The 12,051-nt window shown below is 37.0% G+C and overlaps 2 protein-coding genes across 4 annotated transcripts; one reads left to right on the forward strand and one right to left on the reverse strand.

Moving 5' to 3' along the window:
• The first annotated feature begins 427 nt into the window (after window positions 1–427).
• LOC121979672 lies at window positions 428–1,687 on the forward strand. Its single transcript, XM_042531662.1, has one exon. It carries the CDS (start codon window positions 428–430, stop codon window positions 1,685–1,687), a length of 1,260 nt encoding a protein of 419 aa, XP_042387596.1.
• Window positions 1,688–2,292: 605 nt separating this feature from the next.
• On the reverse strand, window positions 2,293–11,676 carry LOC121980648 (general transcription and DNA repair factor IIH helicase subunit XPB1-like). Of its 3 annotated transcripts, none has more exons than XM_042532775.1 (20): window positions 11,612–11,676; window positions 11,428–11,480; window positions 11,275–11,344; window positions 11,006–11,174; window positions 10,704–10,926; window positions 10,545–10,601; window positions 9,823–9,918; window positions 9,667–9,747; window positions 9,437–9,524; window positions 8,234–8,571; window positions 7,701–7,776; window positions 7,402–7,595; window positions 5,773–5,936; window positions 5,614–5,686; window positions 5,270–5,383; window positions 4,000–4,080; window positions 3,758–3,817; window positions 2,833–2,916; window positions 2,609–2,751; window positions 2,293–2,511 (listed from the first exon to the last, which is right to left on the reverse strand). In XM_042532775.1, exons 1-20 carry the CDS (start codon window positions 11,625–11,627, stop codon window positions 2,418–2,420), a joined length of 2,274 nt encoding a protein of 757 aa, XP_042388709.1. In that variant the 5' UTR covers window positions 11,628–11,676; the 3' UTR covers window positions 2,293–2,417. The 3 variants fall into 3 exon arrangements, with proteins under 3 accessions (XP_042388709.1, XP_042388706.1, XP_042388710.1); XM_042532772.1 differs by having other exon boundaries at window positions 11,266–11,344; XM_042532776.1 differs by having other exon boundaries at window positions 11,266–11,344; window positions 11,621–11,642.
• Between the last annotated feature and the right edge of the window lie 375 nt (window positions 11,677–12,051).

The raw sequence follows: 12,051 nt of genomic DNA on the forward strand, positions 1-12,051 counted from the left end.
TTGAATAAATTATGAGTAGAACGTACTTCTAATTTATTGGTTTTTTTAAAACAAATCAATTTTATGATATAGATAATTATTATTTTAAAAAAAAATCAATTGTATGATATACATAATTATTATTTTTTAAAAAAAATCAATTTTTATGATATAGTTAATTGATAGCGTTTCTTTTAATTTTCTGCTAAAATAAAAATATCTAATTTTCTTCACGGAACCTGCCTTCTTGCTGCTTGCTTTCCTCCCCTTCTCGTTCGTGTGGCCTGCTGCGGTGCTGCCTGCCTGCAGTAGTACGGCGAGATCCGCCCTGAACGCCGCCCAGTACGGCAAGCTTAATTGATTTAGTTCCTCCTCTTTATCTTTCTCTTTCTCTTGGACAAACGCAGAGCTAGCGAATCAACGTCGACGAAGAGGAAATTGCCGGTCGATGGATTTAAAGTTGACTGGTTCAGAAAAAGGCCGTCGCTTGCCCTCCAAGGCTCACTTGCGAGCTCTGTTTGGCCCCTGCAAGAACTGGGTCATGCACCCCATGCACATGGCGCTCATGGCGTGGGCCTTCGTCGTCGCCGCGGGTCTCACCGTCGTCTTGCTCTTCATGTCGGGGGGCATGGACGGCGCCGTGCCGGAGAGGTCGGAGAGGACGCGGTGGACCGAGATCACCAACCAGATTCTCAACGCCCTCTTCACTATCATGTGCATCTACCAGCACCCGAGGCTGTGCCACCACCTGGTACTCCTCTGCCGCTGGCTGCCGGAGGACGCCGCCGAGGTGAGGAAGGTCTACTGCAAGAAGAACGCTAACGCCGGCGCTCGGCGGAGCGACGGGAGGGGTCACATGGCGTTCGTCGTCGTGCTTCTCCACCTCACTTGCTTGTGTCAGTACGGCCAATGCGGGCTCTACTGGGGCTATTCCTCCGACGACCGGCCGACGTGGCTACAGATCGTCTTGATGGCGGTTGGAATCTTGTCGCCGGCGGTGGCCAGCGTCTACGTCGCCTTCGGCCCCCTTGGAAGCAAACTCGATGAGGAATTTGAGATTTCGTCATCGAGGAGACACGAAAGAAAGGAGGACGCGGGCCGGGAGTGGGCTGGCGGCCTCTTCGACTGCGGCGACGACCTTGCCGGCGCCTCGCTATCGCTCTTCTGCACCTGCTGCGTGTTCGGGTGGAACATGGAGCGGCTGGGACTCGGGAACAAGTACGTCCACGCCGCCGTGTTCGTGCTGCTCTGCTTCGCTCCCCTGCTTGTGTTTACTACGACGGCGAGCCGCATCGATGACGGCGTAGTGAAAATCCTGATGGGAGTCGCCGGGGCGCTGCTCTGCTTCTGCGGGTTGCTCTACGGTGGGTTTTGGAGGACGCAAATGAGGCAAAGGTTCGATCTCAAGGGTGATCCTTCGTGCTGCAGGTGTTCGCCGACGGCTGCGGACTACCTGCGTTGGCTGCTTTGCTGGCCGTGCGCGGTGGCGCAGGAGGTGCGGACGGGGAATTTGTACGACGGCGTCGAAGAGAGCAGGGAAAGGGACTTGGAGGAGAGATCGAGGTCGTTGGCGGCGCCGGCGAATGGAGGTGCAGCAGGAAATGGAAGATTCGGAGACGTCACGATCGACAACGACGAGGAGAAAGATGCTTCTAAAGCGCCGCCAGTTCAGCAGTTGATTCAGCAAGAAGGCGATCTAAGAAATTGATTAAAGAGGAATTTCATTTCGTTTAAATAAGATTTGGATATTTTAAATATTCGAATTTGGATCGTGTTCGGATTTACATCCAATTGTGATAAATAAGTGCAATGATATGTTGAAAGAAAAAAATTTAAAGAATAATTTAAGAATAAACACATGATTCATCGAGTTTAAATCCTTTGTCCCCAAATTTCTTTATCCCCATGTCTCTTTACTGATCAGATAGATTAGATTACATCTCAAGGATGTCTTGCATATCACGAGAATACTGTACACATCTTAAGGATGTCATGATGCCTTGAGATGTAATCTGATTCGTTCGATCGACAGGGAATAAGGGGACAGAAAAATTTGGAGACAGAAGATTTGAATCATGATTCACCATTTCACTTTTATCTCATCATTTTATGTGTTTATCTTTAAACTTTTCCTTGAATTTTTTTCGTTGAGATAAATAATTCCTAAGTTTGATTGCCCATAAATGAATTGATTAAGATAAATGTCATTATAGATTAGTAGGTTGTCAACTAGTTTAAATTTACAATCTAATAGTACATAACATTTATATTCCAAAAATAAAAAATAAAAGGAAGAAAATTTATAAAATGGCATTTTTGAAGGGTATAAAAAGAGGTATAAAATTAAGTGGTCGATTTAAAAATTTTACATATTCACAATGTACCATATTCCACGCATAAAATTTGCATTGGGCTCCAAGATCCTCCGATGTAAACATTCAAGGAGCAAATCGCTTTTTGAACAACGCGTGTCTCTTTGACGGGTCCTTTGGTTTCGATTTCGAACCACGTCCTTGTTTGTTCTTCCCAGTGCTGAAAAATCCAATAATGAAGCAAATCATTAGTATGTTAAATAATTCAAATATGAATAAATGTTGCAAAAGGGAAAAGGCATGTGAGGAAGACTTACGTGTATTCCATATAGACCATTCCATTTGCTCCAGAGAAAGCACTCATTGAGCCCGCAGAACGCTTGCGCTTGATAGCTGTTATATCACCTGAATCCTCCAGCAACTGCTCCGGACCCACCATGTCGTCACCAGCATTCAGCACCTGTTTAAAAAGGGAAAGCTCAATACTGAAAACATTCACCCAAATTCCAAAAAGATCAAATAAGTATCAAAAAAAAAACACCTTGTTCAGTAGTTCGGTTTGCTCATCAAGGCTATGATAACTGAGTTCAGCGCCTAAATTAGGAGGCGGCAAGATAGTGATTACCTGTGATAATTTTGCTTCTAATTTATTAGATGTGTACAATAAGAAATAGAATACAAAACTAGTCTAGATGAAAGTTCGAATTTCACTAAAAATATTACAAAGTCTGCAAATAATTAAATAGAATAAAAAAGACCTTGTTTATGGTTATGCATTACTATGTTGTCCTATGGTTTATCTCACCGAAGTAGGAAGAATATTTCATAATTCACTAGCAATCACATAAGCTCTCAAACTGTGTTCCAATTCTAAACTGAATATACAATTGTTCAAATACACATCTTGCCTTCTTAAACTTAATGGAATGAGGTCAACCAGACGTTAGTTATAGTACACATCCCATAAATCTAAAGACACGGAAGATTAGAATATACAATTGTTCAAATACACATCTTGCCTTCTTAAACTTAATGGAATGAAGTCAACCAGACGTTAGTTATAGTACACATCCCATAAATCTAAAGACACGGAAGATTAGAAATGCCCATACCTCTTCATGTCTAGTATATTGCCTAATAAAAATTATCTTCCGTATAGCATATCAAATAAAACACTCTTAGTTGAGGCACTACAGATTCATCATATCCCATATAAAAAGGCATTTATAATTTGACCAATGCTTCTAAATAAAGTTGGAAATAAACCTATAGAAGAAAATGTGTCAATGCATTGAGCTCAGAAATTTCACAGAGATGAAAAGAAAAGAAAAGAAATTTTGTAATTGATGCTGGTCCGCATGTGCCAAATTCATGAGATGACAAGAAACACTTGAAGCATGCCGAACAAAAACTTAGGACAAGTATTTGTTAACCTTTGTAAAACAGGATCAACGAATGTGCTTTACCTTGAAGCTATACCCTTGATCAATTAAGAATTGCTGCCTTTTAGTAGAGTAATACATTTCCTGTATCCAGTAGAGAGGACAATTATTAGACCATATGCTTCACAACTTTGTTCAAGTTGAGCGTTACTAAAACCAATAGATGGAACAATTATTACTACAATCAACAGATGAAATAATTACTACAATTCCACTAGTTGAGCACAATGTTTATTTTTTTCTTTAAAAAGAAAAGAATACTGCACCTGAGTATCCGTGGAAACAAGAGAATAGAAGAAAGCATTGTATACTTCTTTTCCACCTGCCATTCTATCTTGCAGTCGCCCCTGCAATGCAGACCACGCCCAGGAATGACAAAGAAATAAAAAAAAACACAAAAATGAAATACACAAGGTTATTTTATCTAAGTATTAGGAAACAGAAATGTTTCTGCCAAAATAAATCGCACAAACTGATTTTATGTCGAATCCAAAAGTGGCTACAGAAAATCAAGTCAAGCCATAATAGTAGATATATGTAGTACAAACATTAAAGTAAACAATTGTGGCAAAAGGCGAATACGCTCACTCCCAGCGCCCCCGCCAACCCGTCCCAGGGCCAACACGGAGGAGGTAAATCATGGACGGCTACTAGCCTTTGGAATAGTGACTAGCACATAAGGGAGGTATTTACCTCGGCCTTGCCGAGATTCGAACCCCAGACCTCATTGTGGCAACACCTCATGCATTCGCCACTAGTCCCATCCGAGAGGGCAACATTAAAATAAACAAGAGTAGTAAGACAGTGGTTATCAAATTTATTTATTTATACAATTAATTGAAAGATAATTGATAGTAGAAACTTAAGCAGACAATTTTCATTGTTTTCAGATGATAGTGACCTAATGTTGTCGCAATCTATAATAGCACTAGATGTTGGCTTGCAGGACAAAGGGAACTATCCTCTAGGTAGTCAAATCCAAAAAACTTTAGGCTTGCAGGTTTTGTATAGTGGTTACCTGGATTCGAACCAATCAACTATACAAGAAAGTAAACTAATCTATGTTGCAAAAATCAATTAATCTTGTCTTTGTCTTCCTCAAGAACAATCTGCTCTTTACTGCCAATTCTATTGGGACCCTACTGCAGATCCATTGGTCAAGGACTAACCAGATCTTTGGGATTTAAGCTTACTAGCTTGATATGGTTTCTACTTGGCCAACCCAAAAGTAAAGTTCATAATACATGAAGTTAGCTAGCACAATTGAAATTTTAAATAATTATAATACAAGTTTTTGCAAGATAATTTTCTGCCTAAAATCATCAGTTAGAGAGATTCTTCTGTCAGAAACAAATAAGCAGACACAATAAACTTGAATCTTTTAATGCTAACTCAAGGTATCCCATGTATACTAGCCAATTTGAAGGTTCAATATGACGCAATAAAAAAAATAAGTTTATTCAATTTTATGAATCATATCATGTACAAACTAGTCCTCTAGTTTCGTTTCCTACATATATTCCATTATTTAATTACCTTAGCCCTAAGAATACGACCCAAACGTTGAGCTTCCTGACGTCGTGAACCAGCATGGGATGAAATCTGTATTATCACATTGGCTTCTGGAATATCAATTGAGTTGTCACCAACCTGTAAAAAAAAAGTAAAAATATCTTGATTAGTGATCAATGGTACTTGACTTCCAAAAATGACATAAATTTTAAAGAAATAATGAATTGCTCTATTCTTTCACTGCTTTAGGACCAACCTCTTATCCCCTTTTCCAAGATTAACAAAAATATGACTTCAACCTCATAATCTAGTAAACAAATATTTAGAAATTACTAAAATATGTAGTATAAAGATAATACTTCACAAACCTTGGACAAGAAGATTGTATTAACATCACGACTACTCTTGAAAGCTTCAAGAATCCTAGTTCTCTCACTATGGCTGAAAATAATTTAAAAATAATAATAATTAAATCAAAGAACAAGGGCCACTATATGAAAATTTTCATCAAAGCTCCTAGAAAGAACCTGGTTGCACCATAGATCATGGGCTTTTGGAGCTTCATTGCATATGCAGTCAATGCAAACAAATTATCAGCAAAAACTATAACTTTATCTCCACGTTGCTGCTCATGAAAGCGAATAAGAAATTCACAAGCTCTGAACTTATTCGGATTCATCACATATAGTGCCTAGCAAGAGAGAATCTACTTAGTTAGAAAACAAATCAAGAATATGAATCCAAATAAAATTAGAATTGAAACATATAAATAGCACTAAATAAAAGGGAAAAAAACGGATTAAATCTTAAAGTAAATTAGTACGGAATTTGGAGAAAATGGAAGAAGTCTAAATCTTATTTAGGTAAATTGAACTGTCAAGCATGCAATAGAATTACAATATATGACAATTTTATATATGCTAAGAAAGAAAATTATCTAATTCTCCAAGCACTATTAGAGTAGATTACATGTACAGCTTTCTGAGTCATTGGGCTCTATCAAGGGAAAACTTGAATTTATAGATATGAACATGGTAAAGGTATAATTAATTAAATAACTCCAAGATATCCATCTTCACATAAAAAAAAATTGTTCTGTTAGTCTTTAGATTCTTCATGTAAATTAATTCTTGTATTGTGTGACATGGTCATAGTTTCAAACATTTGCTTGAACTAATTAGTGATATCACTTGATTGTATTATGTTGTGGACAAGGTTCAAAATCTCGAGCCAGTTTCAAACTTTGACTGAAACAATACTAATTTTGATATCATATTGGTGTTTCAATGTATAGCACCAGTGGAGAATTGGAAGGGAAAGAAGAAACAAAAAAGTAGAAAAAAAAAAGAACCTAACTATATATATCAAAATTTAACCTTCATATCCCATTTAGAACGATACAATTTAACATTATATTATACTGACACAAGTAAAAATAATAATAAATTGTATTTCAATACATCTTGAAACATTTGTAGCATGTCTAGTAGTGTCGAATGTCGATATGATACGATACTTCAAGTTCCAGAAATTTGTCAGAACTAAACATTCTGACTATACCGCCGACACCGTAGGAAATTTCAAACCATGGTTGTGGGGGAAAAAGATAGTATTTAGATCAACAAATATAGTACCTTCCCAACAACACCTATGTGGTGAGATAGGATGATAGTTGGCTCGTGGATTAAAGTGTCATTCCAATTGGTGGACACAAATGAAACTACCTTTTGGTTCAAAACCAAAATAAGGTAGGCATGAACAATAAGTCAATAACTACCTCAACATGGTGCTATTTGCCATGGGCGCTTTCCATTTATTGCCTAAGATTCATCTTTCATAGATGTCATTGTAGCACCACCTCGTAGCTACTTCAAAACATCAAGGGTGAGCAAAAGCAGGAAGCCTCACTTCATTATCTAAAATGCTAATTAATAACTTGAATCCACTATTTACTAACCTAACTTGTTAACCTTACACTAATTACCATCCTTCCTATCATCACCCTCATGATCTAATGGCAATCGACTCCTAACCTGTTTGACCTCCTTCTCTAGGTAGTAGTGGCCAAATATGAATCTAACTTTATGCAAGCTACATCATGGCAACCAAGATAATCTACTATAAAAACTGTTAACATCTCCAAATAAATGAAATACCTGTTTTTTCTTTGAATTCTCTTTCTTCAAATATTCTGCAAAAAACTCCTTGGTCATAGGACACCAGACTTCAGCACACTGGACATTAGCAATAAATCCTTCTTTTACCAAATCCAACCAGTTTGCCTCATACAGCTTTGGTCCAATAAGAAAATTCAAGTCTGTGATTCGTTCATCTTCTCTCACAAGTGTTGCTGAAGTGACAAGAAAACAATATTCAGTAAAAAGAAACATGAAATATCAGGCAGCTTATGCCGTACAGGTAATCATAAAAGTAATTCAATAGAAGAAAAAATGACCAGTAAGTCCAAGTTTGCAATGAGATTTGGTGATGCTAATTACTTTACGAAACATATGTGCTGGAACAACATGAACCTGTAAGGAGAAAGAGAAGAACAAAAAGTGAATCTGTAATATAAAGAAAACTATGGTGAATTGGCAGGAAAGTTTTTACGTGGACAATGAACTACTAGATATATTATGCCAAGAAAAATTTAATTCTTGGATGTAAAATGGTAGATGCCACTTTCTTTTCACTCTTGATTTTGATGGCAGTGATTTCCTAATACTCCTGAATCATTTTAGATGGTGATTCAATGAATATCAATTGCAGATCCCTGAAGTCATCTCTCTTATATGTTCAGTTTGAAATAGCTTTAGTGGTGCAATCATCATGAAATTATGTTAACTATACTTTTTTTTGGCTTCCCTTTGGCTTTTACTCTAACACCCTCAACTGCAATCCATTAATTATATAATTTATTGGAATGTGCATGCATGAAACTAATTTATCCAAAAAATAGACATGTTATGGATTTAAAAAATAAAGTACCTCATCCATAAGTAGTAGTCCCCATTCTCTATTTCGTATTTCTTCAATGATTTTCTCAGAATCCTTAGATCTCTTCCCACCAAAAGCTATCATGTTGTAGGTGGTCACAACTACACCAGCCGACCCACGAAATTTTTCTTTATTATCAGATGTGAAGCAACTTATGTTCTCATCTTCTATGGTGGACCAGAGCTTAAACTGAAAAGCCCATTGATCCACAGAAACGGCGTTTGTAGCCAAGCAAAGGCAACTCTTTTTTACGCGGCAAGCAGCAGAAACACCCACCAGAGACTTCCCAGCGCCACAAGGTAACACAATGATACCAGACCTAGCTCGTCCTGTTGTACAACAAGAAAGTAAAGCAAAATCACTATTAGTTAACTAATTGTTTAAGAGCATCTAGAATGTGTATTGTAGCACGCCTAATTCGGGTAAGATATATCAGCAACAGCAGCAGCTCTAATCACATATATATGGAAATTCAACTCTATTATTGGACATAGTATGACATTGTTTTCCAACCTAAATGATCATCTACTTTCTCATCTATGATTTCTATTGTAATAGTGTTAGAGAAGAGGCTTTAATTGTTCAATGAAGATGAGCTTAGGCCCATTGAATGTGACAAAAAATGGTAATGAGGATAGAGCAAAACTACATGTCTAAGAAATGCAAAGAAATTATAATTTAGCTGTAACTCTTTTGCTATGAAATATGGGAAAGGAATTAGAAGAAAAGATAATAAGATAGCACAAAGTTTCACTGCACAAAAAATAATATGTATTTGTATAAGTTTCTAGACATACATAGCAGCAAAATGTCCAAAGGCTGAACAATTATGTTAGCACAAGTTCTTTCCTAAATTTTTTTTACCCTGGAGCTTCTTTTATAATAACTCTCTCCAATCAAATTCCACAAGAAATCATGCAAAATAACAACTAATAGCAGCAAGGAAACGAGCATAAAAATCACAAAAAGGTAGATGAAACATAATAGCAAGTATAAAACTTAGGAGGTCACCAATTCCTATGTGTTCATCAGTGTCAGTATCAAGTTGTTGTGGTTAAAATATTGGTGATCAATATTGGTGACCCTAAACCCTCATGCGACCCTCAACATTTTTCATCTGTGCTTCGCATCAATATTGGTCAATACATTTGCGTTGTAGTTAAAATAAACAAATGCAGGTGATAATGTACTTACCATTGCGAAACATCTTACTGAGACTTATTTGTTGATATGGTCTTTGTTGTGCTTGAGGTTTCAATGCTATATTCAAATCAGGGTTCACCTGTGGTTAAATTTCCAAAGAGGAATTACATCCACTATAACTAGAGTGGAGATTCTTGAACTTGAATAAAATGATAGTATAACTTGAAAACTCAATGAATTCCAATAGGCATATTTGAAAAATAAACAAACATGTGACTCACTGTATCATTTCGATAGTCATATTCCTCGAGCATAGGATAGTTTAGAGCATTAGGCAAACATCGTTGCTTCACATTTTCCACCTACAATAAAAATAACACTGTTTTAGACAACTTTCATTAAATGAATTAACTGTAGGAGGTGGAACCATATGGCACCTGAGAAGGGTCTATCTCAAATGAATGAGTTTCCTTCTCTATTGCAGTAGCTAACTCCGCCTGATTCAATAAGTCTTCATGAACACCGTGTGAATCCTAAAACACATTAGATGAGTCAGTAGAAGTAAAGATGGAAACATAATGGCCACTAGATTATAAAAGAATATTAGCATTAAAGGACTGGTTACTTAGGTAGATAGGGAGGAATAGAGGAGGGGAAATGGAAGAAGAAAGAGAAGAAAGAACAGTGAAAATTTTCTTCCCAATTTTTCCCTGACCAAATTCAAGCAAAAGATGAAAGAGGAGATGAAACAAGCTTGCATACTAATTGCCTAGTATTTATGTTTTTGATACCTTGTACCTTCTCTAAGAATTAAAAAACCGTGGAAGATCTACTTTTCATTATCCTTCCATTCCATTTCTCATCCCTTATCTCCTTTATTCCATACCTCATAAAAATTGAGTTAAGAAAGTTAGGATATGCTTTAGTGGCATTTGGCAATGACCAATTGCCCACTTCTTGAATCTATTACGACAAGGCCAAGGATTGACTTTTTTATATAATTATTATTGTCATTAATATTTAATTGTATTTGATTATTTGCAAACAATTGTATTCAAACATCACATATGGATTGATGCAGATATGGTTACCAAAGAATAAAGAATGTCATATGTCAATGTGATTGTTCAAAACTCAAGTATCCAAGTTATGTAAGTACCTCAAATTTAATCTGAGCGCTCGATATAACTTTGTCCTTGCGCAATCTCTTCAATACCTGTATTCATGAATTTGCATGTTGTAGCCAATGATGACAAATAATCCACGTGATGTGAACAAAACAAAGATGAACTAGAACTTCCCCATGGATCGAAGTTACCTCTGGAAATGGTGACTCAACAAAATATCGATTCTTTTTCAACACAAGCTTAACTTTTCCATAATTAGCAGTCGATCCACGGATAAAGTCTATTATCTCAGATGGCAACTTAGATTTCGACAGCTTGTTCATGACACTAATAATGGTCTCAGTCTCCAGACCCACAGAAACCGCAGCATAGAGAGAGTGTGGCGTCAAATTATACTCGTGCATTGATTCCGGTCTGCAAGCAAACATACTCATAGCACGTTCAAAAAAAAACCCTAAATGCAAAAAATGGACCCTAAAACAAATTCTGATACCTGCAGACAGGTTCGGCGATAGCCATGAGGAAATCGTAGGCTTGCTTGTAGAGAGGCGAGAACGTTTCCAGAATGATCCGGCCATCACCGCAGGCCCATAGAGGCCTGTTCACGTGATCAGGCTTCAGCTCCAGTTGGGTGAAATCCCTCTTCTTAATCTCCCTCTCACCTACCAACCACAAAATCCACATTCGTCAAAGCAACAGCATGGGAATAAAAACTCGCCGAAAAAAAAAATAAAAACTCCATCAATTTCTAACTCTTAACACCATCTCGGGTATCATCGTCGAAATGATTCCCATAGTCATCGAAATCCTCTTCTTCCATAATACGAGTTGCCTAAAAATGCGGGCTAGTATTTAGGAACAGAGGAAAAAGAAGAAGAAAAGCTCGGATCAGTACAGTAAAATGATTTGCCTCACCTTAGACGAGGAAGAGATGGTCTTCAGCTTCTTCATCGGGCGACCTCTTTCTCCTAGCAGAAAGGGATTTTGATAAATTAGAGAAACAGTAAAAATAAAAAAAAAACGATGGCAATATTGCTATAAGGTAAACCCTAAACCCTAACAAACTAAAACTGCATGGGGTTTGGATTGGGATAACCACCGTCGCCACCTGCCATTATCTGTGAAGCCTTCTCGCCGAGGTTCGTCGCTGGCGGAGGAAAGCCGGAGAAGAGTCACAGTGAAAACTGAAAAGGAAACAATAAACCGCTCTACCGACGTGCGTATATTTAAAGTTGGGTACTTGGGTGTTCATTTGGTTCCGTTCCTGATTATTTGGATTATTCGGTTGGGTTATTCGAATTTTATAATTTTTTAAATCCAATTAAGAATTAAATCAAATTAACTATAAATTAAATCAAATTATTCGAAATTAATTTGAATTATTCAGTTCGAATACCAATTAACTTAATTTTTTTTTTCATTTCAAATTTTCAATCATCTTCAAATAAATAAACTCACAATAATTTATATTTATAAATAAATAAACTCCAAATTTAATAAAATAGTTTCATTCAATATAAGAAAAAAAACATACACATT

This window comes from Zingiber officinale, chromosome 5A, assembly GCF_018446385.1.
Source record: "Zingiber officinale cultivar Zhangliang chromosome 5A, Zo_v1.1, whole genome shotgun sequence".
Lineage (NCBI taxonomy): Eukaryota > Viridiplantae > Streptophyta > Magnoliopsida > Zingiberales > Zingiberaceae > Zingiber > Zingiber officinale.